Source organism: Cariama cristata, unplaced genomic scaffold (genome assembly GCF_000690535.1).
Source record: "Cariama cristata isolate BGI_N322 unplaced genomic scaffold, ASM69053v1 scaffold9743, whole genome shotgun sequence".
NCBI lineage: Eukaryota > Metazoa > Chordata > Aves > Cariamiformes > Cariamidae > Cariama > Cariama cristata.
The window spans coordinates 26,964-54,088 of NW_009610230.1; the positions used below are offsets into that span (position 1 = coordinate 26,964).

Here is a 27,125-nt window from a genome sequence, read left to right on the forward strand (position 1 = left end):
AAACAGTGATTTATTCCTCTGCAAAGAGTTTGTGAATCAGAATACCACACTCCTGGGTTCTGGATGGTGTCTGACCCCAATGAGTTTGAGGAAAGTATTTTTAGTGCCTGGACCCTGTGCAGAACTGTCCAAATCAAACGATTGTCTCCTTTGAGTTCCTTTTGAGGGACTGCAGGCCCAGCAGGGACTGCTGGTTGGAGGGGGCGTTGGCAGACTTTGGGATTAGGAGTATCACCCGCTGATTGGTCCGACGCCATTCGTTGTATAATCTACAGTGATACCTAAAGGATACCTGGGGAGAGAAGAGAGATGCACTGCATTCAGAGTCACTGGAGTCCTCCAAGGAACCAGTTGAGGTTTGGGGGAAAACGCCTTCAAGTGGAACAAAAAGCTGATAAGCAGCCAGATAAAATCCCAGCCTTAAGGGTGGAATAAAAATGAGGAAAAAGCAGCGGGCAAAGATTAGACCTATCATGTAGGTGGCTTGTTCCCCAAGTTGCCACAGCAGAGAAGAGCAGCCTATGCCCTACTTCCTGCTGTTACTTACCTCTTATCCCACTTTTTATAACATGAAAAATCAAATGTCTTGCCCTTGTCTTTCCCAAGAGCTGGAATTGTTGGCAGCCACATACAATAAAAATGAGTTTGGGGTACCGTTATGCTGCAGGTTGTTAAACTGACAAATAATGTAATTGACTGAATGGTGAAGGCCTGTAGGTAGCTAAGCTGTGTGCAAACACTGACAGGGTTGTATGTTGTACCTTGTAATATTTTATTGCTGAATGCATCAAAGTCACAATTGCATAGATACAACAAGGTGAGTGTGAGCTATCTGCCAACACGTGTGTATCTCAATTTTAGATTGTCTTTGAATTTTTTTTTTATTGTTATCAGCTACTCAATTTCAGCCTTAGTGTGATTCTGCTAATAGTGGAAGAGAAATGACTGACTGCTGTGGCTCTACAAGAGAGCTTGGTCCTGTACTTTTTTTTTTAAACTAGTTGACTGCTTATTTTAGTGACAGCCAAGTCTAATGAGAGTTATGTCTGTGTAAGATGATGTATATGGGCAGTTTTAAAACAAAACAAACCTGTAAACTGGCTTGGGACCTTTTGGGTGAAACGTGCCATATGACAATTATCATGTTCTTAAGCTGTGAGCAGGAGGGACCCACACAGTGAGCCCAGGAGGAACCTTGCCTTGTCAGCTCTTCTGTCTTCATATCCAGCTGGTCATTTGTCACTGATTTTTATGCACCTCTGCCACTTTTGTAGGTCATAGAATCACAGAATGGTTTGGTTGGAAGGGACCTTAAAGACCATCTCGTTCCAACCCCCCTGCCATGGGCAGGGACACCTTCCACTAGACCAGGTTGCCCACAGCCCCATCCAGCCTGGCCTTGAACACTTCCAGGGATGGGGCATCCACAGCTTCTCTGGGCAATCTGTTCCAGGGCCTCATCACCCTCATGGTGAAGAATTTCTTCCTAATATCTAATCTAAATCTTCCCTCTTCTAGTTTAAAGCCATTACCCCTTGTCCTATCACTACATGCCCTTGTAAAAAGTCCTTCCCCAGCTTTCTTGTAGGTCCCTTTTAGGTACTGGAAGGCTGCCATAAGGTCTCCTCGAAGCCTTCTCTTCTCCAGGCTGAACAACTCCAGCTCTCTCAGCCTGTCTTCATAGGAGAGGTTCTCCAGCCCTCTGATCATCTTCATGGCCTCCTCTGGACTTGCTCCAACTGGTCCATGTCCTTATGCTATTCAGAGGGCAGAGAGTGCCATAAAGGCTGGAGGTAAGATGATTGGTTTGCGCAGGAGGGTGGAAGATGCTGCTGACTGTTTGCAGAGAAGTGGCTGTGTGTGCTGCTGTCAAAAGAGGCTGACCTGCTTGCTTTCCTAGCCCTACAGCAATGACAGCCTGGCTGCCAGTGAGGTTTAGGAGGGATATTAAGTAATACACATGCCTGTGAATGCATCTTCAAAACACCTTCGTTAGTGCAAAAAGAGCGCTAAATAAAAGATTTACCTTTCTACAAAACCATACTAGGGACAAAAACAAGACCTTTTTTTGTTAGATCTTTATATGGCTGTCTGCTCTTAGTGAGAGAAACCTATAGAGCTTTTTTTTGTTCACTAAGCTGCCCAAAGACAGCTCTTCCAACAGATGATTTGATTCCCCACCTTTCAATCTACTCTGCTCCCGCTGAAGGGTAAAGCAGTCTGCATCTTTGTTTCTGTGGAACATCATATATGAAAGAATATGAGAAATCTCTTTTAAAAAGGCACTGCAGTATCAGCAGAAATCGGGGGGGGCTGCAGGGCGCGAAACAAAACAACAAAGAAAACCCGACCCGAAAAACAAACCACCTACAAAGATGAATGCCATGCAAAATGCAGTGACTGCTTCAGAGGAGTGAGCTAGAGATTAGGTTGAATTTTCAAGTAGCATCACATGAGATTCTTTCAGGAATGGTTGCATTGTTAAGCCCAGGCTTTAACTGCTTGCTTGTTTAAGGCATTTTCACAGGATATCCTAGTTAAGTTTGACAGCTTGTTTACAATGGGTTCTTGCCTGGAGGTAGTTTCCAAGTGATGTCAGCTACTGCATTTCAGCAGAGCCATGGTTACTCACCCTAAGCTGTTACACTGGATGCAAACTCTGGAGATGCTGAACAAAGGCCAGCTTTACATCTACTTAAAACAAAAGCTTTACTAATCTCTGTTGTTCGCCTCTTCAATAGGATAGCAAGGGGGGTATCTATCTTTGTAGCTTATTCTGAATTAATTTGAGCTAGCCTTTGTTTTAAACCAGCAGTTAGGTTATACTGGAAGGTATAAGGCTAAATCCTGTTGTACTCCAAGCTGCTACTTGATCTTGCAGGAGTCAAGATTACCTGCGTGCAAGACAGAGCAGAGTGTGGCCCTGAATTCTTAGTTTAAATACTGATTTCTGGTTTGTGTTTGAAGCTTTTTTCTTGGGAGTAGCAGGCTTTTTTTTTGTGTACGTACATCAGTTACAGTGATTAAATGCAGAGAAGAAGTGACAGCATTTTACGGCGAACTTGGTTGTTTTAGGGCAAGGGATAAAATAGCCTCTTGGATGCTAATAATAGCATGTCTTCTGTTCTCTGCTTACTGGGATAACTGTGGTGTGTAAATAAGCTATATGCCAGCTTTTGCCTCCAGAGAAAATAAGCTGATTTATTAGAAGTAAAATGAAGTTTTAGTTTTCTTAATTTTCCCAGGACCTAAAGGAGCATTATATCACATGTTGTGTGTAATTTACCCCACAGCACTTAATACATTCCCTGCACAGCCATAACTAAGCAAGCAGTACAGGAGTCTCCCACTTCTGAAAAATTAAAGGGCAGGTGCTGCTGAAGCACTTGATGGGGTTAGCACTTCTGTGTGCAAGTCCATTCCTTGCTTCTGGGCAAGAAGAGTGTGGAGCCTCCCCAAGGCAAATGCAGGCTGGGGCTTTCCTGCATGACTGATGGGTCTCAGGCCGCTAAGCAGAGAGTGGGCATGTCTTCCACATGTAGGGTGCTCAGTGCCATTTGTAAAGTAGTTGCTTTAAACCTCTACCTTGACTTTGCTAATCTGCCCTCTGAGAAAGCATGTGAAAACACTGTCATTCAAGCCTTAATCTGCAGGTATACTTAAACCTCCTCAAAATTCTTCCATCCAGTGCTAATGCTGTGAGGGCAATGAGGGCACCTTCTGTACTGTGAAGACAGCCTGAGAGTCCTTCCCACCGTGTCTCTCTGCTCTGCCCACTGAATTAATCCCATGCTGGACAGGAGGGTTACTGTGCCCTGAAAGGCTTTCTGCCTTGCCCTTCCCTGATAAATACAGTGTTTCATGAGCCCATCCACCTCCTGCTGCTCTGAATAATAGATTAGAGTGGAATTACATCTTCCACAACTCAGTGGACACTAAAGATACTGTATTTCAATTAAATCAACCAAGGTAGGCATTTACATCGGCTTACTATCACCACATTCTCTGTGTGCCAATAACACATTTCTCTGTATGCTTTTGAAGGGGTAAAAGTTATAAGGTGAATAGAAGGGATTTTTGCCACTTAAAATGCAAATGACAGTGTTAGGGACTACAGTTGACATGCTGCAGAAGTCTTAATGAGCAACATCAGATATGTCCATCTGTCATGGTTAACTACGTCCAACTACATAGCCAGACTACCCTTTCCAACTTCCAGCCATTTTGGTGCTTGTGAATTATGTGTATTAGGTAAATTGGACAGCATTTGGGTTTCTAAGACAGTCATACACAAAGGAAATTTGAATAACCTTTCTTGAATACCCAATAGACACATCTACACACAGTACTGCAGGAAATACAAGTGCTAGCCCACTGCTGGAGTTTGATGGCCATCATGTCAAAGGGGAGTGTTGCTGCTGCTTCACTGAAAATGGAAGTAGAAACAACAATAAGGGAAACTGCAGGAGGCTGAGACAAAACTCTGAGATTTCCCTACTATTGTGTCCTGCTAAAATTAGCCTGCAGTCCTCTATGGATGAGACAGGGTTTCACTGTTACAAATGAAGTAAACAAGGTGTTACCTTTCATAGCTTTCTTGGAGCTAGTTGTTAGGTATCATGGGGTTTTTGTGTTTCCCCCCACCTCCCCTTTTCCAGGCTTCCTCTGGGCTCAGCATAGGGGTTTCTTGCTGTGGGCTAGCTCACTAATGCAGTTCTTAAAATGCCACCTTCTCAGGAGCTTACACTGATCAAAAACTGCTGGAAGGGGTCAGCCACACTCGTATGGCCATACCCCCTGAGGGGGAGAGCTGGGCGCTGGCCCCATGGGATTAGTGGCCATGCCAGCACCACGGCAGCATGGGCTTGCACCCACCCAGGGCAGCACAGGCTCAGATGAGCTCCTCCTGTCACAGCAGCAGAACCTTGCACCTTCGCACGAGCATTACACTATTAGTGTGAATGCTCCCTGTCTGCAGCCACTGCCCTGTCCTCCTCCCCCGACCAGAGCTAGAAGTGTGAAATGTCAAACTCAACAGTAACCTGGGGTTTTCAGTGACCTGCGAGACCATGGCTTGATAAACAATTTTGGCAGCTGTCCTCTGGGTTCCCTTCATTTCTGCTGGGCCAGGTGTTTGTTGGTGCGCTGGGGCCAGGAGCTGGTCTCAGTTTAACAACTTGGTACAAAACAAGTGGCTTTTAGGATGGATTGGCACACAAGTGACAGCACACCTGGGTGCAGGATGGGAATAAGGCAGTGATTAAGTCTGCACTGCAAAGGCAGCCACATTTCTATGGACCTGGGTGTAAGGTATGTTCTACCGTGGACTTCCCACAGTGCCATGAGCAGGAGGAATGTGGAAAGCATGGGATGCACCTACATCCAAGGCTTTTGAATTGTAAAATTGACCAGATGTTGGATTAGAATAAAATCTGAATCCTCTGTGGCAGACAGGTTGTTCACCTAAAACTTTTTTGTGTGCTGTGTCTTGACGTTTTGCACATTCTCCTTGATGAAACCCCTTGCTTTAGCATCAGTCTTGAACTCCTCCATGTTACTTCTTTGTCTCCTTCTCTTGCTAGCCCCTCTGGTGTTTGGGATTTGGGAATTACTGACCCCAAAGGCAAACTGTCTTTCTGGCTTTCCAGAGAACTTGAATAGGGTGGAACCAAGACGTTTTTTGCAGATGTAATTTAAATTTATCAGTACAGAAGGTATATAAAAGCAATGCTTTGCATAGCGGTCCACCCACTCTACAGAACTGTGTAATTGATTTTCTGATTTGTTCTTTCCCTTATTCCTTTGAGTTGAATAGAAAACCAATACTTACTAGGGTCCAAAAGAGGTAAATAGTGAAGAGTGCGACAGTGAGTGCAATGAGGCCAACAGCTTCTAGCCTACTACTAAAGTGCAGATGGTCCACTGCTCCTCGTAGACACAACCAGCCAGAGATGGTTGCCAGCGGAGTGATAAATAAGAAGCACACCATGTCTCCAAAAAGAGTCCGTTTCTCGTGCTGGGGGCCTGGGTTCTTCAGCCACTGCAGGCAAAATGCAGACAAAGCAAGTGTCAGCACAGGGAGGACGTTTTACCCGAGATTAAATTCTCGCTTGCAAAACGCAGACCTGCCCCTTTGAGGAGGTAACATGGACCACACGCAGGAGTGGCTTTGGCTGTCCCTAGAGAGCTCCCACCTGAACTTCTCCCCTCGCTGCCTGCTGATGTGCACTTTTAGCCATGCATATCTACCACATCGTTTATTCAGCTGTAGTAAAGGCTGCCTTCCGAAGGCAAAGTGTTTTGCGTAGCGCAGCCCTTGGCATTAGGCTGCTGAACTGCTTGAGAGACACCCTTCTTAACATGGAAAGACTCACACGCTCTCCTGACAACTCAAGAGTGCAGAAAATATTTGTTAATATTTTGTATGCTATTTTAAGATTGTAATTTTTTTTACATTCTGATTGTAATATTGGCAAAGTCATCTTCAACTTGCTTTCAAATATCTGCATGCTAGCAGAGTTGAATGCACACAAGGTTACTTTTATTAAGAGGATATTAATCTTGCAAAATAGCTCCTGAAAGTCAATGGCTGAAGAGAAGGTTGACTGAACAGCTAACAAGCCCACACGCCCATGTTTCTATAAACAGCATTTTAGATAGCAGAGGTGAAAGAAGTTCAGCCTACAACAGTACACTTGAGACTGTTTAATAAAAAAACCCCCTCATCACTCAAGTCAATATTTGAACAGAAGACTACCAAGCCCTGCAATTTTTGCCAATGTAAGCTGCAGGATTTGACTGCAGCATATCCCCCCCCTTTTTTTTTTGTTGTTGTTCTTTGAGCATGTAACTGTATCCACAGTACTACCAAGGTTAGCAAATATTTCTTACTGTGGCACCTGCGAACCCCAACCAGCCTGGGAGCTGTACATACTACCCTAGCCACTGAGGGCAAACACACCACGTACTGCACAGCACCATGTCTGCCCTACAGAGTCCATGATCTAAGCAGGCATCAAAGCTGGGAATGGACAGTAAAGGTGGAGTGAGCTGTGACAACCCCAGATGCCTGTGTGGTCGGAGCTGGGTGCAGGGCAGGCTATTGATTCCCTCTCTGGAACATCCCTTCCAGGCCCCAGCTCCAAGTGCAGAGGTGATGCTGAAGGCAAGGAAAGTCATGCTCCTCCAGGGAGCTATTGCATTAACTGTCATCAGCACAACAAGAAACCAAAGCCACTGCGGCTCTGTGCCAGTGGACATGGATAAGGCTCGTGCATCCTTAAATTGTTTGGCTTTTTCATTCCCCCCAGTGTATTACACCTGCCAGCAGCAGTTCTGTCTCTTTAGCTCCAGAAACTAAGGTTGGGGAGGCAACTTCATCCCTTCACCAGTTAATGCCCTTTATTCCCAGCCACCTCAGGTTTTTTTTCTTCTTCCCTGTTACAGTGCTACAGCAATGACACAGAGGAACAGCAGGACTCAAGAGTTTTGACAAGAGAGGGCAAGGTTAAGGGCATTGTGCAAGTTAATGAATATTTCTCACCTAGGTATCCCATATCTCTATCACAGAATCATAGAATCGTGTAGGTTGGAAAGGACCTTTAAGATCATCAAGTCCAACCGTTAACGTAGCATGGCCAAGTCCACCACTAAACTATATCCATAAGCACCATATCTACATGTCTTTTAAATGCCTTCAGGGATGGTGACTCTACCACTTCCCTGGGCAGTCTGTTCCAAATTGACTGAGACTACACTCAATCCCCTCGTCCACATCATTGATAAAGATATTAAACAGAACTGGCCCCAATATCAAGCCCTGGGGAATACCACTTGTGACTGGCCGCCAACTGGATTTAATTCCATTGACCACAACTCCTTGGGCCCGGCCATCCAGCCAGTTTTTCACCCAGCGAAGAGTGCGCCCATCCAAGCCATGAGAACCAGTTTCTCCGGGATAATGCTGTGAGAAATGGTGTCAAAGCCTTTACTAACATCCAGGTAGACCACATCCACAGCCTTTCCTGCGACCACTAAGTGGGTCGCCTTGTCATAGAAGGAGATCAGGTCAGTTAAGCAGGACTTGCCTTTCATAAAACCATGCTGACTGGGCCTGATGACCTGGTTGTCCTGTACATGCTGTGTGATGGCACTCAAGATGATCTGCTCCATAACCTTCCCTGACACTGAGGTCAGGCTGACAGGCCTGTAGCTCCCCAGATCCTCCTTCTGGCCCTTCTTGCAGATGGGAGTCACATTCACTAACCTCCAGTCAACTGAGACCTCCCCGGTTAGCCAGGACTGCTGATAAATGACGGAAAGTGGCTTGGTGAGCACTTCCACGAGCTCCCTCAGTACCCTTGGGTGGATCCCATCCAGCCCCATAGACTTGTGTGTGTCCAAGCAGTGTAGCAGGTCACAAATCATTTCCCCTTGGATTACGGGAGCTTCATTCTGCTCCTTGTCCCTGTCTTCCAGCTCAGGGGGCTGGGTGCCCAGAGAACTGGTCTTGCTACTAAAGACTGAAACAAAGAAGGCATTAAGTACCTCAGCCTTTCCCTTATCCTTTGTCACTATGTTTCCCCCCTGCATCCAATAAAGGATGGAGATTCTCCTTAGCCTTCCTTTTGCTGCTAAGGTATTTACAGAAATACTTTTTTATTGTTTTTTACTGTAGTAGCCAGATTAAGTTCTAGCTGGGCTTTGGCCCTTGTAATTTTCTCCCTGCATAACCTCACATCATCCTTGTAGTCCTCCTGAGGTGCCTGCCCCTTCTTCCAAAGGTCATAAACTCTCGTTTTTTTCCTCAGTTCCAGCCAAAGCTCTTTGCTCAGCCAGGCCCGTCTTCCCTGCCAGGTCATCTTTTGGCACATGGGGATGGCCTGGTCTTGTGCCTTTAGGATTTCCTTCTTGAAGGATGTCCAGTCTTCCTGGACCCCTTTCCCCTTCAGGACTGCTTCCCAAGGGACTCTGTAAACCAGGCAGATTTTCAGATCCCGCTTCATCTTTTCCTGCTTTGCCCACACCATGAAAACAAATACAGCATTTATCTCTCCATCTTCATATGGGGTAAAACAACAGCCAAGAAATTGAGTGCAACCAGGAACTAATCTGGCAGGAGCAGAAAGACATGAATCAGTAGACAAGTTTTCCTCAGCCTCACCATCTCTCAGATTAAAACAATAAATTATCTACTTCCCAAGATTTTTTTGACATTTAACTGCAACACGGTAACTCAGCAGCCTAAGATCCATTTTCATGTGAGTCAGAAATCTAGGAGAACACAAAAATATGTTCATAGACATTCTTTGCAGGATGTAGGCTTTTAATTTGCTTGAATACCTTTAAAATTCTAAGGAAGTCCTACTATAAGCAAGAGGTTGTAAGGGAAGATGCTAATTAATGAGGGAGGCTCAATATTGTTTTTTTTCCTTTTCAAGCAGTGTCTTAAGCTCAAGATTATTTAGAATACCAGAATACTGGGTGTGGTGGGTTCACCCCAACCAGCAGCTAAGCACCCACACAGCCGCTTGCATACCCTCCCACCCCATCGGTAAGGGGGACAGAACTGGAAGAGGCTGAAAGCAGGGCTTGCCACAGTACAGCTTGTACCAAACAAGAAGAAATATTTTTACATTTGAACACTATAAAGTCATGTGTGAAAGGCTCACACCACTTTCCTTGGAGCTTTCACTCCATTTACTTAAGAACACCCCCAAAGCTGCATGCATAACAGTTCCAGGTTGTACTTGGTTGCTTCCAGACAGGACTGATTGCAACCTTCACCTTGTTCAATTTCCACGAAACCACTAAGAAAATGAAAGCACCGGGTAATGGAGATTCTGCTTTTGCAGGTGACTGTAAAAAGGTTTTGTGAAAAGTATTTGTTTAAAAAGTAACCCACAAGAGAATTGTTGAGCACCGGCACTTCTCCTTGATCTCAATGGGAATTGCAGGTGTTCACCACTTCCCCAGGGCAGACCCTAAAATGTCAATATCTCCTTATCTCAGTGCTATGTGGTGACTGTCCCCAAGTAACTGGGTGGTGAGGAATGCACTGCAAAATTTCAGAGTCCATTTAGTGGAGGCTGCATACTCGAATTGCAGTCTGTTGTGATCCTTTTGGCATCCGTGCAGCTCAGATGACAGTGCAAGAAATATTGTTTATTGATCTGAGTGAGAAGGAAGAACAGCAAGAACACAGACGTGTGAGGAACCACACGCATTAAGACACATGTCAACTCTACCCTATGACTTTCACAATGCACTTGAATTAAGACAGCATTTTACAGTGTGCCATCTAACTTGACTGAAAGTTCGAGCAGGCAAAAATGTGTGAGACTGCTTCACAGGCTGATAGCTCCCTGCACTCTCATGTCTTGTCTGACTCATATGAACAAAGAATCAAACCCAAGCAATTCAAATATTAGATGAGGCTAGGACAAGAGTAGTATTAGATAATAAATAACCACACACACACACACACACGCCATTCTACAGTCTAACCTTAAAAGCTGGAGAAATTTCATTAGCTAGTTCTGAAGTGGAAGTCAAAAGCAATGAATAAGTAATTTCAATGGCTGTATGGATTTCAGTCACAGCATGTATTTTTCTCCTGAAGTAGTGCACACATGTTTCTAAATCTGCTTCTGTTTAGGTTCTAGGGTTCAGTCTTTCGTTTTGGAAACATGCACTGTCAAGTTACTTTATAGATAAAAAGCCAAGTCAGCAAATCCTTTTGTGAAACTGAAACCCACGGAATGATCCCAATGAAGTCCTGAGCTGATTAATTAGCGAGGCAGTACAGTGGGATCTGCCCTGCTGGCAAAGAACAAGATGCAAGGCCAGATGCAACTGTCAGATCTGCACTATGATACTCTGAAATCTGTCCTATTAAAGTGTGTCAATGTGCTCAATTATTTCTGCAATAAATTGAGACTCTCACAGTAATAATTTCCATTTTGAGGGGAAAATAAAAAAGGTCATAAAAAGGGTTATGTTTGAAGCACAATGCTGGCCTGCCTGGCAACCCACTATTTTATCAAGTGCTATCTTAAAGTGAGCAGTGATTCCTATCCCTGACACACAGGTGGAGAGCCAGAGTAACAGAACACAAATTGACTTTAGCAATGGCAGCAAGCACGAATTCAAGAACAGGTAAGCGCAGCGCCCGATGCACAATGCAATATTGGCTCATGACTGACACAAGAAAAGAAACCCCGCGTCTGGAGACTAACATACACCTGATGAGAATCCAGCCCCTCGAAGAAACATAGGGTCTCACCTCATTCCTCACAGTGACACATACCAAATGGGCTCTGCACGGAAGCAAAACACGTCCCAAACCCTGAGCTAACAGCTGTGGCTGCATGGCACCTCCCTGCTCCCCCAGCTGTCCCTGCCACCCCTTCGGCAGTGGGTGCTGCTGCTGCCATCGCGTGGACCCCACACACTGCTCCAGCAAGGGGGCTTTCCGTTCAGCCAAGCTCAGCTAAACTGGGCAGGTGTTGCTGAAATGAATGGGAATGGGCACTCCCCAAAGGACAGCCATAGCAATCGGTCTGGGCAGGGCAACAGCTTTGCCCATGCATCTCTTTGCCCAGCAAACGTGTGCCTAAGCCCGCAGGCGGTGGCAAAAGCTCCACTGAGACACACTGGTGATCTCCTCCTATGCTCAGACAGGATCGCTTCAACTGGAAAACAGAAAGGGCATGAAGAAAAAAGAAAGCCCACAACACAAGAGGGGACTTTAAAAGTTTGACTCATTTATCCCAGCGAAGTCATGCTCTAAGTGCATCTTGGGGATGGCCAAAAGAAGGGAGAACTGAAGAGGGACATTGGTGAAGGAGAAGTGCTACTTAAGCTAATGGATAGTGTTGGCTTAAGAACAAACAGGTAACAGTTGGCCATAAATAAATTCAGGGTAAGAATCAGAAAAAAATTCCCAGCATTCAGAGCATCCAGCTCTGGAACAGCCTCCTGAGAAGAGCAGTGTAGGCTAAAACTCCCAAAGCTGACACAGTTTTATGAAGGAACTTGCTAATGTTTTGAAAGGGATTTTTGATGTACTGCATTTGATGTGAGAAAATGCTGTTAACACTCCTGAGGCGCTTTAACCTCACACACTGACATGTGTAATACACATAGAGGGATTTGTTGCAGTTACTTCACAAAGCAGAGTTGAATTTAAATTATTATCTGCCCTAGAAAGATTAAATTGAGCTCTTGAGCTCCATCAGAGGGTCTCCACGCTTCCTTCAACTGAATGCAAATTCTAGTGCTTAGGAACTTAATATCGATTTGCACCAGTCCCTGGGGGACTTTTGGTCTATGAGCCCAATACTGGCTTCCAAAATTTTACCTGATATTTCAAACTGCATGTGAAACCAGATCTATGAAACTCTCCAAAATCCCCTTTCAGTGCGAATGTACAGGATGCTTATTTCACGTTGTCAAATAATCTGAAACTTCAGACTTCTCAGATGGGCAAATGGGCTCAGTTTCCCTTTAACTGGTTTACTTCATCCTGCCTAAGCAAACACAACTGGAGACCGGAGAACGGCTTATCTGAAAGGGGAGGCAGATGGAGGCATTCGTGTGACATGCCAGCAAACTGAAGCCTTACATTTGAAGAAGGAAATCATCAGAACAAGCAGCAACCAATGACTAGAACACCCTGGAGAAGCTCACACTGGGAATTTGTCTAACTTAATCAAAATGAGCTGCCAGCAGAAAACTGCTGTAAAACACCTCCACAAGTTTGAGCTGCTTCACCATTGCCAAAGGCCAAATCCTGGAAGCACTCACCTCCATAGGTCTAACTTCAATTACATGATTCACAAATGCTAAGTAAAATATGTTTTCCAGATCAGCTCCTAAGGCTACAATCTTTCTACTGGGAAGCCCGTTTTAGTTCACTACATTTTCCTTGAAAAATTGATTTTACATAAATGTTGCTGGAGTTATACCAGCAGCAAAGAAGATTCCACAGAGTATGAAGAAAATCCATCACATTGCTTTTTAGTCAAAGGTATGTAAATAGTTATCACATAAGAAGCTGGGGGGAGAACACAGGAAGGAATTGTCTTCCCTAAATGTGTTTCCCTTTGAACTAAAAATAGTGTATAACACATCAAACATATCAGTTCATTTCATTCTTCTCACTCTGATAGCTCTGCAGTGAATCTTGATGAAAGCAGCCTGTACACAAGCAAAACTGGTAGCAATTATTGCAATTTCTGGTTTCACGTCAGCAGTGACCAATGGGAGCATTTTGCCTTGGGCTTTAAGAAAAGAAAGCCTGATACTGCCTGATTTTTTAGAGTGTTCTCTTGAATGAAGGACATTTTTAAAGACCAGGAGGAGCATTTACTGGCCAAAAAACCCCCCCCAAAATCATTACATCTGAATAGTTTTGTTCAAATACTTTTACTTGAAAAATTTGTTTTAACCTTTTTCAGAGAAATGTTTTGAAACTAAACTTAACTACATGTAACTCAAAATAAAGTCTCCCAGACCAGAATGGTATGTACATTTGTTTTCAGTGCAATGAAACATTTTGGGTGACTCAAAACTTTTCTAGGTTAATGTGTTGCCAAGGAAAACAAACATTTGACAGTTACTTTTTGGTTGAAAAAATATTTATATTTCAGTTTTTGAGTTTCAAACTCGCACAATATTACTGTCTTTAGTGGGTGCTTTTAGAAAGGCCATGGTGACAGCTCACAGAGATGTTCCTTTGGTCCCAGAGACAGAGGTCTGTCTATTTGACAGCTAGAAACTACATAATTTGATATATGCAACTTTATTATGCTAATGTTATGGCCTCTTTGTAACTGAGTCTGCTCTTATTTAAGTTAAACCCTTATTTTAACTCAAGTTCCAGGGAATATTTTTATTGTGAATGTCTGAATGAGCCAAAGCTACTTTTTGAAATAGCAAATGAGTTTCATTTGCATGTTTTTGTAAGTGGAAATAGTATGTCATTCATTGTAAGTGGCGTGTATGACATACCTTTAATTTTTTTTGCTTTGTAGAAAGAATAAACAACAGTGCAGATAGGAACTGACTCTAGGTGGTAGCTAAGTGTAAGGAGAGTACTGCAGGCTATTGCTATCACATCATAACTGAATTTGCAATCTAGACCTTGGATAGTTTGCCAGATGAAAAACAGGAGTTTGATACACAATGCTTCATCAAGTAGCAATAACACAGTGGCCAGTGGATGTGGTGTTCAGTTTCTGGATTATAGAACTTTAATGTCTAAAACCAGGATTAGTGATTCTCTGATACTGAAAACAAATGACAGAACTTGCTAAATTGTGCTGTAAAAGTCTATGGCATTTCCTGCAGGTTCAATTAAACAATATTGTATCCTTTAACATCAATCATAGAATCATAGAATCATTTGGGCTGGAAGGGACCTTTAGAGGTCATCTAGTCCAACCCCCTTGCGGTGAGCAGGGACATCTCCAACTAGATAAGGTTGCTCAGAGCCCCATCCAGTCTGACCTTGAATGCCTCCAGGGATGGGGCTTCCACCACCTCTCTGGGCAACCTGTTCCAGTGTTTCAGCACCCCAACTGTAAAAAATTTTTTCCTTATGTCAAGTCTAAATCTACCTTCTTTTAGTTTAAAACCATTACCCCTTGTTCTGTCACAGCAGACCCTACTAAAAAGTCTGTTCCCATCGCTCATATAGGCCCCCTTCAGGTATTGGAAGGCTGCAATGAGGTCGCCTCGAAGCCTCCTCTTCTCCAGGCTGAATCTGGCTTACTACTATTGTGTTTTCGTACTATCCACTTTTAGTTTATATTTCAGGTGACGCTTGATTCAGGTAAAAGATTTCAAGATCTGTCAAGAGAAAAGATTTTGTGGAACTCTGGGAGAAGCAGTATTTCCTTTTATCTGTATGTTTTTCAAAGCTCCCATTCTATTTTGGATGAATGTATTTCCAATTAGGCAGACAAATGTATGCATTCAAGAAAATCAATCAACAAAAATCACATTTTGCATTTTAAATCAAAAGCTAAGCAGGTTTGCTATTGATAACGTGTATTTCAACACAATGCAAATGTCCTGATCTACAAGCTCAAATAAAAGGAAAGTAAAGACATGATAGATAATAAATGCTTAGTAGCTCTCCAAAAAGACAGATGCAATAACACTTTTCATTTTAGCACTTTTTATTTCCTAGAAAAAGCAAACTATGACTGGCTTCTCTTGGTGGTAGGAAATGATACCAGCAGGACAGAGATGGTAACCAGGCAGTTTAGAACTGTATTGCAGAATCATGATGTCCAAAGAAAAGCCACCAAAAACATTATCTAAACCAAAAACAGCTGTACATTTGAAAAGCCACGGCATCTTCCCTCATCTTGCTAGACCTTAAATAATAGCATTTGGCCTTTTCCAAAGCAGCTGTTTCCTCTCCGATTGTTCAGTTACTTTCTCCTGGGAACTTTGCTCAACATTTTTTGTCCTTGATCACTAGGGATCCTTCAAATTTAGGGAAGAGTAGTTACAGATGTCATGGTTTGAAGGCACAGTCTGTTCACTGACAAGTAATTTTTTCTTTTCTTTTTAGTTTTGCAGGGGGAGAGTTGCTTTTGTTTGCATTCTTGCTGTCAGTATTGCAAGAAAGATTTTTGCTTGGGAAAAGCCAAGCACTGTAACAAAGCTTTTCTGTAAAGAACATAAACCAACTATTTAATTTCTCTTTAAAGGAGAGAGAACAGCTTATTTTGGTCTCTTTTGGATTTTTCCCCATTAGGAATCAATAGAGTATGGTACTCTAGGTGTAAAAAGTGTGTCTTGAAGAGGTTATGGTTTTAAAACTATATGTATTGGGGAGTTGATTATTTTTTTGTAATACTTTATGTAACTAAGACTTACTTCTACTGGAAAACTACATGGCTGCTTCAAATTCTCCCTCTGTGACTTGGGTCTCAGGAGGGCATTTTCGCAGTTGAAGACAACTAGGTACAAAAGCATCTCCATCACCTTACCCTTCGTATTTTGCCCTTTTTGAGTCAAGAAGGGAGGGAGAATGTACATACTTCAGTTAGCTGCTCCCAGCCCTAATGTGCTGTACTGACAGCCAAAACCAAACTTAGATTCATGAAGTTTTTCCTTGTTGGTGACTACACTGAGTCACCAATTTCCTTCTGGTTTTAAGAGTGATCCTTCTACAAACTACATGCAGGAAATCTGGTGTCTCTTCATTACAGTAATTTAATGCTAATGACTTGCTTCACTGAGCAGTGGAGAGGAACACTAAGTAAAAATAATCCCAAAAGATAAAACCAGTATGACTCAAAGTCTTGCACAGTAAGTAAATTCATATTTCAGTGCAAGGCTTCTGGAAGTTTTAAATGATAATGTAAGCTCATCTTAACTACTTTGTGCATAGATGCAGGTTTCAGGGTTTTTTTAAATTTATTTTTCTTTTCTAGCATGAGCTCTACAGCCAGCAATAGATTGGGAAAAACTGAAGTTAATTTCTGCTCAATATTGTGATGATTATCTTGACTTTTTCTCCTAGTCATGTTGTTTTGCTTATGAGTTTGATATTGTTAATTAAGTGTTTTCTGTTTGTTTGTTTGCAAAAAATGAACCAATAGATACCAAACCCTGGTTGCTTGAAAACATACAAATAATTTACAAGTCTGACTTACATAGTCACATTATGTTCCCATATCATATTTATGTTGTAGTTGGTTGTTTTCTAACAACATTTTAGTGCACATAAATACATTTGTACTGCCATTTTTTGTGTCTGTTTCTTTACTAAGCCAAGTAGAAGCAATATAGATGCAATCTGGAAACTGAAATTAAGAAGATATATAATACTCATATAAAGCTTGCCTAATCTTTATGCTGAAACATAGCAAGAGCATCTACATGAATAGCGTCACATGTTTCTACAGTGGATTTTTTTTCTGTGGACTGGTTGAGTTAAAAAGCAGCTTATATAAAAGTGGAAGGTCTATAAAAGTTGCTAACTGAAACTACTGCAGTTTGATTTCACCGTATTTGTTCTGAGATCCTTCCACATTTGCCAAAAGGAACATCAGGTCTACACACATCAACCACCATGTCATTGACTTTTCTTTCCTCCGGTGTCTAAAGTTTCTGCTGCTTCAGCCTGGGTCCTCTGTGTCAAATGCAGCCAGCACCTCACTGGCAGTGGGGTGACCAAGACATGGGACAGAGAAGTAGGGCTACTCAGCAGCAACTGCTTTTTTCCTTAAGATGCATCATCCCTAGGTACATTCATAATGAGATATCCATATGCCCAAGTACACATCCCGCACACCTCTAATTTCCAGCAGACTGTACAAGGGTGCTGCGCATCTACCACATGGTTGAAAAGGTGGGTTCAGACCTTGCCTGCACTTCTTGAGTTGAATTTTGCAGTATCATGAACCTTGGGACTGAGGGGAACGTGCATGTACTGGTAATATGTAAATGGACAGCGTCTGTTGAATTACTGGCAAATAGCTCCTTTTAATTGACTGTAGGGCTGTGGAAGTCTGCAAACAATCCCCTTATCTGAAGGAGGAGCTCTGAAATCACGCAAAATGGCTAGACTTGCTGTGCTGGTGCCTGCCAAGTGCCTCAATAGCAACACGTTGTCTAGCAAAAATGTGACTCCAAATGGCAGCCTCAAAGGTGCTACGGAAAGGTTATGCTCCAGTAGATTATATCTGATTGGTGTTTCTGCTTTCCATTTTCTGTGCCAGAGCTTGCTGGGTGCCCTTTAGAAGGGAGATGAACAGAAGGACTCAGTGATCTTCAGCATGGAAAAAAACCTTCTTTTTTCTATCACATTCCATCCCTTGCTCCTTTACAACAATATACCATGTTCTCTCCAGTGCAGCTGGTGTGAACAAGTTCACGAGTGACTGAGAAATGAGGAAGCTCCAGGTCCCAATGGAGAGCTGAGGAGCATCAGTCCAGTCTCTGAGCAGAAGTCCCACCAGGTCATCTGGAGGGAGTGTGGCAGGTCCCGGTTAGCTCAGTCCAGCTAACTTGCACAAGGTAGTGCAAGTGCTGAAAGTCAAGTAGGACACGAGGGTGCTCTGCACTTACCTGCAGTGTGTTAGCCACACATTTAACAAAATCTGTGAAGGCTGAACAGAAAGCAATTCTGACACATGTATGTCAACAGTATGGACACAAGGAACTGTAAAGGAGACCAATCTTTTTGGCTGACCAACCTTTGACCAACACCTATGGAGAAGGTGAAATGTGTGCATTCCCTGCTGTGTCCTTCTTTGACTTGACAAAAGACAAGTCACAGAGCTCCTCCCCACAACGTAGCAGGAGGCAAAAGTCATACATGGTGGATGGCAATGAACAAATCGCTTTTCTTGAACACTGAAGGAGGGGTTAACCACCTCCATAATGCCCGAGTCATGGTTCAGAAACACAATTCTTCTGGGGAAAATAACCTGATTTAAAGAAAGAAGTGGACCAAGAATGTCTGAAGCTTCACAAATGCAATGCTGAGATGATGGATCCGCCTGACACTGCACTACCATTTCCTGCCTCTCTGGCTGGGCTTTGGGCAAAAAAACAGCTAGCAGATTGTACATTTTTTGGGAGATGTTTCTGCCCCAGACAACAAAAACATGTCCTGTGGCATAGATAAAGGAATATCTTCCTTGAGAAGTACATAGTTTGAAAGTTAGTTGACCAGAGAGAAGCTAACGATGGAGAAAAGATACAAAGGACAAAAGAGGAAATGGAGGTCAAAATGAAAGCTATTTTTCCTCTGCTTTTCCTTGCAAAAGAAATCCAGGAAAAACAGGCTGCTATGCATAAGGTAAGCTGGGGAGAGAAAGTAAAGGTGAGCTGTGTTTTTATATCCTACGCATGATGTACACAGGAGGCAGGATATAGTTGTAGATATGCCCCTGGTATCTGAGCTAAAGATCTGCTGTTGAGTGCATGGGCCTACATCCTTAGTGAGAACATGGGTAACTGCTTAAAAGAAGTCAAAAAGCCATCTTGGAATAATTTTTTATGGAGCACTTGCTTTCATTGCATAATGAACTAATGGAAAACTAGCAACTTGGCAAGGCAGGGCAGTGGGAGAAATGCTATGGGTTCACTAGCCTGTTCTGATCAAATCAAGAAATCCTCTGCTGCTTCCATAATAATGTACACAGGTGAAGAAGGAATACAGCTGAACAACCAGCCACACCACTTACTGCCCACTTCGTTTCAAGCCCACTACTGCTGCAGCCTCTCCTGGGTGCTAAGAGCAGAGACATTTCTAGATAAAGCAAGTGAAGTATCTCAAATTCTTTTCTGTTAAGATTTCCTTCATACCCATGGCTAAGCTGCTAAGAAGCAGTGATCAATCCAGTGAAGGGACGAGGAGAAAACATAATACCATGTTCTCTTCTTTTATTTGGCCCCTTTAAGAAAATGAGTAATACATCTTTGAATAATCAGAAATATCATTTTTTTTCCTGATGGAAAATCTCTAAGGGAAAAGATGAATATGATGATTGATTGCTTCAAGCATTTTTATATCTGTCACTGACCAATGGATGGGATATATTCTTTGCATGAGATAAGGCCTGCTGAGGAGTTACTGGATAACCTTCTATAGACTATGCTCTATAAATTACTTCATGAGTACCACAGTCCCTCCAGACCTCCTAAAACGCATTGGTAAATTCATCATTCACCTCCACTGAAAGGACCGTTTACCATTTCCATTATGAGGTTCACGGTAATCTTTGGAGAACTAATTATGTTACTAAATGAAGAGAACTTTGACTCCCACCCCAAGCATACACACACACATACCTGAGTTAAAAACAGGTGGCCACTCTGGCTTGCCACTTCTCCAAACTTTATAGCAGGTTTTTGTGAAAGATGGTCCTACTATGCCTGCTACACCTCCCTCCATGCCATCATACTCTAGGTAATACAGGGAGACAGACAGGACAGTGCTTTTAGGACACACAAGATTGGGGAATCTTGCAACTTGCATCTGCTTTAGTCATGATTTGCGAACTTTCAGATTTGCTGTAATTATTTGCACAGGGAGGTCTTTGGATTTCAAAGCACTGTGTATTAAATAAGCACAAACTTTAAGAACAAACTTAAATTATACTAACAGAAATCAACAAGTTTGCCTGATATCTTTCTGCTTAATTTGACCCCTTGCATACAACTCAGTTACTCTTTGTCTCTTCTGCTCTCAACTTTAAAAGTAGAGCTTCAATTCCCTTCTCAACTGAAATCATACCCCTCGTATAAGATCACAAAAGACTTCAAAAAAGTCAGTTGCTTTCTTTTATGATCTTTTCTGCAACTGCACATAATTGTTGATTACCGCACTGAAATACTGTGAGTATGGTAGCTGAGAAGCAAGAAAAGATGAGGTAGTAAAGAGAACAATATCAATTAACAATGTGTACTATGTTTCAGAAATGTTCTTGCACCTGCTTCTCATTTGTCCTCAGCTAAGAAACAAAAGACAGCTTTATCATTATTATTATTGTTGTTGTTGCTATTATTTATTACTGCTTTTGCCAAAAAAGAAGCCTCACTTCATCAGGGAATGATCAAGCGACTAGACTCCCACAGCCTGGGCAGGGTTAGCTCCACTTTCATCTTCTTCAGTCATCACTAGCTCTGAACAATGTCACGTCCCATTTGTGCAAAGCAAGTCTCACGAGCAGCTGTTCCAAGTGAACAGCTTGAAGAAGCTGGACTCTAAAAAAAACATTTATTTTGCACCACCTCAGCATGGCTTATCTTTCTTTTCAGAAGGCAAATTCAGAGTGGCATCATCCTCGCACCAAAACTGCAACCAAAAACTGCTTGGCGCAGGCTCAGAGCAGCTGGCCGAAAGATGTTATTATTTTCCTTGGAGAACACTCAGTCATCAAGATTTTGCTGCTCAGTCATTGACAGCCTGAGAACATTCAACAGCAGTGTTTCTCAAACTGCGACCAGCTTCCTGGGAGAGGCTGGAGTCCTGCTAGAAGCATGAACCAACAAGCCAGAGGCAATCGAACACAGCTGGCCTAGGCTTGCTCTAGTTAAGGCTTGACAAGAATACAGGTCTTGTGCTAAATACCATGTCGTGTATCATTTTTTGCTGATCCTAAGGAAGAATGAAGACTATCCTTAAGGCTTAGACACAAAATGCGCATGCCTAACTTAATCCAGCATAAAGCAATTTTGGTAGTCTTCAATGAGAACTGCTCACCCGCTCTCTTCACGGGCCACAGATCCACTTCCCAGCAGTCAGTTTTATCCTGTATCCTCTCATCTGTGAATAAGAGCAAAACAATACACCCTCTCTCTCTCCCCCACTTATTTTTAATACCATATCTCCTTCAACCAGTTCTGCTACAGTTTACAGGAACAATGAAGATGCACAGGAAAGACATGTTGTCCTGAACCCAAGCTTAGCATGTAAGCACCTGTGTCACCAACTGGTACAATTAAGGTGCTTCTCATTACTTTTGTAAAATGTTATTATTTGTAATTCACTTTTAATTCCAACACAAACCATAATTTTTACATTTTTTTTCCGAATTAAAATAGGGGTGGAGAAAGATCATCAACAGTGTAAAGATAGTGATCTTGGCTTTTTTCCTTTTTTTTTTTTTTAATTTTCCTGAGGACAAAAAAAACCTACCTGGCAAACTTCATGCAGGCACTAAAGCATCTATAGCTGGCAAAAACTGCATTTTAATTGGTAAGGGAGAAACAATTGTCCAATTCACTGTTCAGTCTGGTACACAGGCAAGACGAGGCCAAAAGGTCACTCACAAACGGCTAAACATGCCAGACACTGAGCAAGAACAATTCCTTCTTGTGGGCTTGACACAGAAACTAGGTTTCTAAGGCTCCTCAGTTTGTTACCTCTCTCTCAAAAGCAAGCAAAACAAAATTCCTGACCTATATTTAGTATGCTAATTACTGACACTTGTCTTGCATTGCACAGAAACTGTTAACTTACCTCTCTTCCATCCTCTACCAAGCTGGATGGTATACTAGGGAATTTGCTGCACGCTGTTCCCCAGATCTTCACTCGCATTTACAGTGAAGTAAACCTATCAATCTCATTCTTCTTGCTTGTTTTGACTTGGTTCAAAATAAGGGTTTTGTTATTCCTGCCCTTTCCCTGAGCTCCCGCTCTCATCCTGCCAAGCCCAAAACTCACAGCTTGCTTTGGCTTTGACGGAGCTGCAAAGGGCTTTGCGATGCCTATACAAAAAAAGGGATGATTTGCTCACTGAAGCTAAGCGTTCGGGGACATGGCCCACGTACTGACCTCCACCAACGGCCTGGGTTTGCGCTCCACTGCAAACCTGAAGTGACAGAGTTCACAGTAGCTGGTGTTTGAAGACGACAGCCAGTGTTCCAGGCAGCTGCGGTGAATAGTCCCCAGGGTCCCCGTGCATTCGCAGGGGGAAAGCAGGTCTTCCTGACTGCTGCCCTCATGGCAGATCCTGCACATCGGCCGGTCATTGAAGGGGCTGCTGGAGGAGGAGAGAAAACGGCTGGTCACTGTACAGGGCTGTGATTTAGCCTCTCCCTCCTTCTCTCTGTATGTCACAAATTAACAACGTAGGAAACATTTGCAGTGTGCTACTTTGCTCTGTAGTTAGCACACCAAGCTGCTGGGCTAAAGGCCGCAGGCACTCTGGTATTCTTGTTTAAAATATCTCTTCTGTGGGGAAGGGGAAAGTGGAGGCTGAAAAACACATCAGAGTGGTAGATGAGAGACAGACGACAAAGTGCTTCAATATCTTTGTATTTCCCACCTCTTCACAGTGCAGCAGAGCAGCCACTTCCAGAAATCTCTAAATGCATGAGGGAAGTTTTAAGCCTGCCTCGGCTGGGCACCTCTTATGATAGTGATCATCTGTGCATCACTCCTAACCTACAGGGCAGCATCTCTTCTGCTAGTGATGACACTCTGACGTATAGGGTAAGCTGTTTTCAGCGATCAAGAGCAAGGGACTACTAGATCTGAAACAACAGCACCTTGCCCCATAGCAGTGTGAAGGCAGGGCCAAAACTTCAGGCAGGCTTGTGCAGGCAGGAAGCTCCTGTCCCAGGGGAAGGTTTCCCTCTCTTTGGGACAACATCCCATGACCAGCTCAAGGAGAGCTATAATGGCACTGAAAAGTAGGACTGTGCCAAACACATCCCTCCTGCATTGCTGCCCATGGCTATCTCTCCAGCATTGCCTCCCCTAAAGCACCCACCTTCCGGGTGGTGGGGTGCTGACATGCAAAGGGGGATGTGTGCTCCTCCTGCCAGTCAAAACCTAAAGACTCCGACTGAGACTCTCCTATTGAGAATCTCCGTTTTACAAAGGAATCTTTTGGGAAAGAGGAAGGCAGTCGTGCGGCTTCCTGGGGTACTTGGGCATAGCACAGCGGGAGGAAAGCAGGAGCAGGCTGCAAGCACCAGTGTTGCTCAACCATGGAGCCACTTCACCGCAGCTTCAACTCAGCCCCTGCAACTGCCAAGGCTGAGAGGGTCGATCTCTTGGCTGAGGTCTTGGAAACAAAAACTCTCCCTACCACATACACCACCTTAGGTGATCTCCTCAGAAAAGCAGGTTTTGTCACTGTCGCTGACAAAACCTCGTTAGCGGATAGTGTACGGTGGCACACAGCTGTTCCCTCTGTCCCTCTTCTGGCTCTTTGCAGACTGCCCCAGGTAGACCTCACTCACGTGTAACTTCAGGAAAGCATAAAGAAGCCAGCCCGCTCCTTTCAATCTGCCTGGTAAAACAGTATGAAGTTGTGTTCAATGCTCTGCACACATCTGAGCTGTGCAAAATGGTTTTTTTAGGTTTAAAAAAGTTGCTACAAGGGGAAAAGGCCCTTTCAGGCTGTCACATCGCACATGCAACAGCAGTTAACAATTTCACTCTTCACATGAGTGCAGTAGATTGGATTATATTTGCTGTTTTGTGAAAATCCAGGGCTACTTCAAGACCCCTGTGGTCTTTCCAGCTTCACACCAGTGAAGTAGAACTTAATTTTGACCCAGGTCTCAAACCTGTATGTGGCCAAACCTTTAAGCATCCTCTTTCTTGCTTCTAATGAAAACAAAATCAACTCGAAGCAGGCTAATGATTCAAAGGGTATACTTTAAATGTTTATTTCATCACTAATCTGCCATTCCAAACTGACAGCAGAGAGCTGCTCTCAATCACTTGGACAATGGCTGAAGCAGCACACTTGTGTGTGCACCTCTGCTAGAAATAGCTTGTCTGGCCGCTCAGGGCGCTGACTTGGGAAGCGTGAAGGAAATGTGCTGCCTAAGTGCTGGCAGCAGCACGCAAGCTAAACACAGCACCCCGTGCCAGACAGCGCCTGCCAAAGCCTCCCACTACATATCAGGGGAAATTATTGCAGCTGGTGCACTTCAGCAGTAGCATCCCTAAGCAGTTTGCTTCCCCCTTCTTCACTGAGTATAATGGTGAGGGCTTAATTACATATGCAGCATAATCATTATAAAGTTAGGATGAGGGTTTAATTACAAGTGCACCATGGTAAGCCTTCATGAAGCACACCACCATATCTTCCCTTCAAGAGCTTGCAGGACTTGCAGCTGGCAGCTGGGGAGGGTGCACTCGAGCCCACGCACGGAAGGGACCCATCCTGTCCCGCCATCCCCCATGTACCTCTGCGTGGCGAGCGTCCGCACGACGGAGGAGAGCAGCTGCCCATCTTTGGCTGACACCTGCATGACATACTGTGGGCAGCTGCCGGCTGGGCCGCCACCGATGCCGCCGGGCAGGGTCTTGCCGTCGGGTGCCAGTGGGCGTGGGCGCTCCGGTGGGATTCCCGGCAGGTGACTGCAGCGGCTCGTCCTCATGGTGGTGGCCGGTGGGTCCCCATCTAGGGAGGAGGGAGGACAGGGCGGTGGGGTGGGGAGAAGGGGCACGTCCCTCCCTGTCTGCAACTCCATTGCATTGATCGATACCAGGCATGAGAAAAAACATCCCCTGTCTCCCTGCCCCAGCCCACTGAAACCTGCTTAGCAGGGGCAGGAAGCTTACAATGACACGTGTTGTGGAAAAACAGTCTGTATGTCTCAGAAACAGCAAGCCAGGGCTCTGCTCTGCTTTTTTTCTCTGCAGACTCCTAAAGTCACAAGTGATAAATGGAAAGATAATCTTTTTGTCTCTCCCCCAAAAAACGCTGCAAAGGAATATACAATCTTCACTCTGTGTGCTTTTAAACTTAAAGGCTGCCCCTGTCCACCAACGGTGAAAGTTACGTATCAGAGAGAAAGCAGTCGATCTGCTCCAAATCTCCTGTGAAAACACTCAACTCCTGCTAAGGGCCTTCCATCACCAATGCACGGCAGAGCACGGACCCAGCAAATAATCCTGTCCAGGGTTTTTGTCACACAGACCTGCTTAATAACAGCCTGCATGCAGCAATAATTTATGCCACAAGGTGAGGCAGAAATCACGTGCCTGTGTCTTTCTTCTCTGCTTTGCTCTTTCTCCCATCACTTAAAGGGTATTTTGTATGATGCTTTCAACCATGGTAACTGGAAAGTAAGGTTACACTGGTAACAAAGAGCTTGGGAATGTAAATTCCTGATACCTTCGTACGATGCTCCTTGCTGGGTGCACTTGTCGGTGAGAGGAGGCTGCGTGGTTCAACACGCAGAACACCAGGCTATATGCCTGCAGGCTTGCTCTCCAGGTCGGTCACTGACAGCATACATACCAGGTGGATTAATCCCTCTGCAAAAGCAGGGAACTAGCATGCCTTGAGAGACTTGGCTACAGTCACATATAAATGCTATGGGTTACTGCTACGATATTCACATGCTGAAATCAGGCACGTTTGTCTGCACTGCATTTAACTCTCAAAAAAAGCGTTTTGCATCAGTCACCACTGTTGCTTGCATAATACCAGTACCGCACCAGGAAATAAGAGTCTTTAAAAATTAATCCACTCTTTTAAACAGAAGTATTTCTCTGGGTTTTAAAAGAAATCTCATAATTTGATCTCATTGGATTTGAGCAAATGGCAGTGCTAACTTTCTGAAATCTCCTGAATGGACGTCTTTGGCAGTAAGGCTTTGTAGCATGTGAGGATGCAATGGGGGTGCTGGACCACTTGTACTATGCAAGTTTTCATGTAGAGACTTACATTCTTAGAAAGGTATCTAAAGCAGGAAAACACTTGGCAAACTGTTTGTTTTACAGGATTATTTTAGCTATTTTCAGACTGTGCATACCCCAGAGAGCGAACTGGAGGCTGATGAGACAGTTTACAGGGTATACAGTGTTCAGAGAATGGCGAAGGATCTCAGACTCTGGTCCTTGTTTAGAATGAAAAAGAAGCAAAATGGCTGATTTCAAAACCATTAACACATAAAAGATGCAGAATTTTTAAGAGAATAAGAGCCATGGACTCTCCATGGGGACCAGGGTTTCAGCAACATTTTAGTTTTAAAATCCATGCTGAGACTGTTTAACAAGAATATTCAGCAGCTGAGTAGCTGCCTCATTAAATTTAAAAAGCCTAGGCAGTTCTGTGCTTACAGACCCATGCTACAGAATTATGTATTTCTTTTCTGGTTGTTTCACTGACCTCATTAAGTACAACATCAGGTTTATCATTGCATATAAAGTGACCATCCAAGTCTTTACAGACACATCCATCAGCCACTTGATGAATTCAGAGCATTTCCTGAAGCATCAGATGATGCAACTAAAAGCAAAGCTTTAAAGCACAGCGGAAATAATGAAGTTATATCCCAGCAATGATGTTAATTCAGATTTCTGCATACAGTACTGCATTGATATCCCACTTTGGCATAGCAAATACGTGTAACCTCTTCCTATCTAACCCTTTTTTTTTAAAGAAAGTTGGAAGTTACAACATATTTTCCTCATTCAGAAGAATCATTTTCACACAAAATCAGTGTATGTACATGAAAGTAATACAATTATAGAATTAAATAATATGTGCATTAATACTGAACACTGTGGTAAATAATGAAGATTAATTGTCCTGAGAAGCAGAGAGGTCCTAAGCAAATCTGAAGTCAAAGCTGACATTAAGGAATTGTAAATCTTAATATCCACAAAATCTCAA

General features: G+C 43.5%; 1 protein-coding gene across 1 annotated transcript; it reads right to left on the bottom strand.

Annotated features, from left to right (window-relative positions):
* Positions 1-133: 133 nt before the first annotated feature.
* Positions 134-24,879, bottom strand: MARCH3 (membrane-associated ring finger (C3HC4) 3, E3 ubiquitin protein ligase). The gene is made up of 4 exons (XM_009697807.1): positions 24,686-24,879; positions 22,313-22,520; positions 5,831-6,040; positions 134-292 (listed from the first exon to the last, which is right to left on the bottom strand). The coding sequence occupies exons 1-4, from the start codon at positions 24,877-24,879 to the stop codon at positions 134-136; spliced, it is 771 nt and encodes a 256-aa protein (XP_009696109.1).
* Between the last annotated feature and the right edge of the window lie 2,246 nt (positions 24,880-27,125).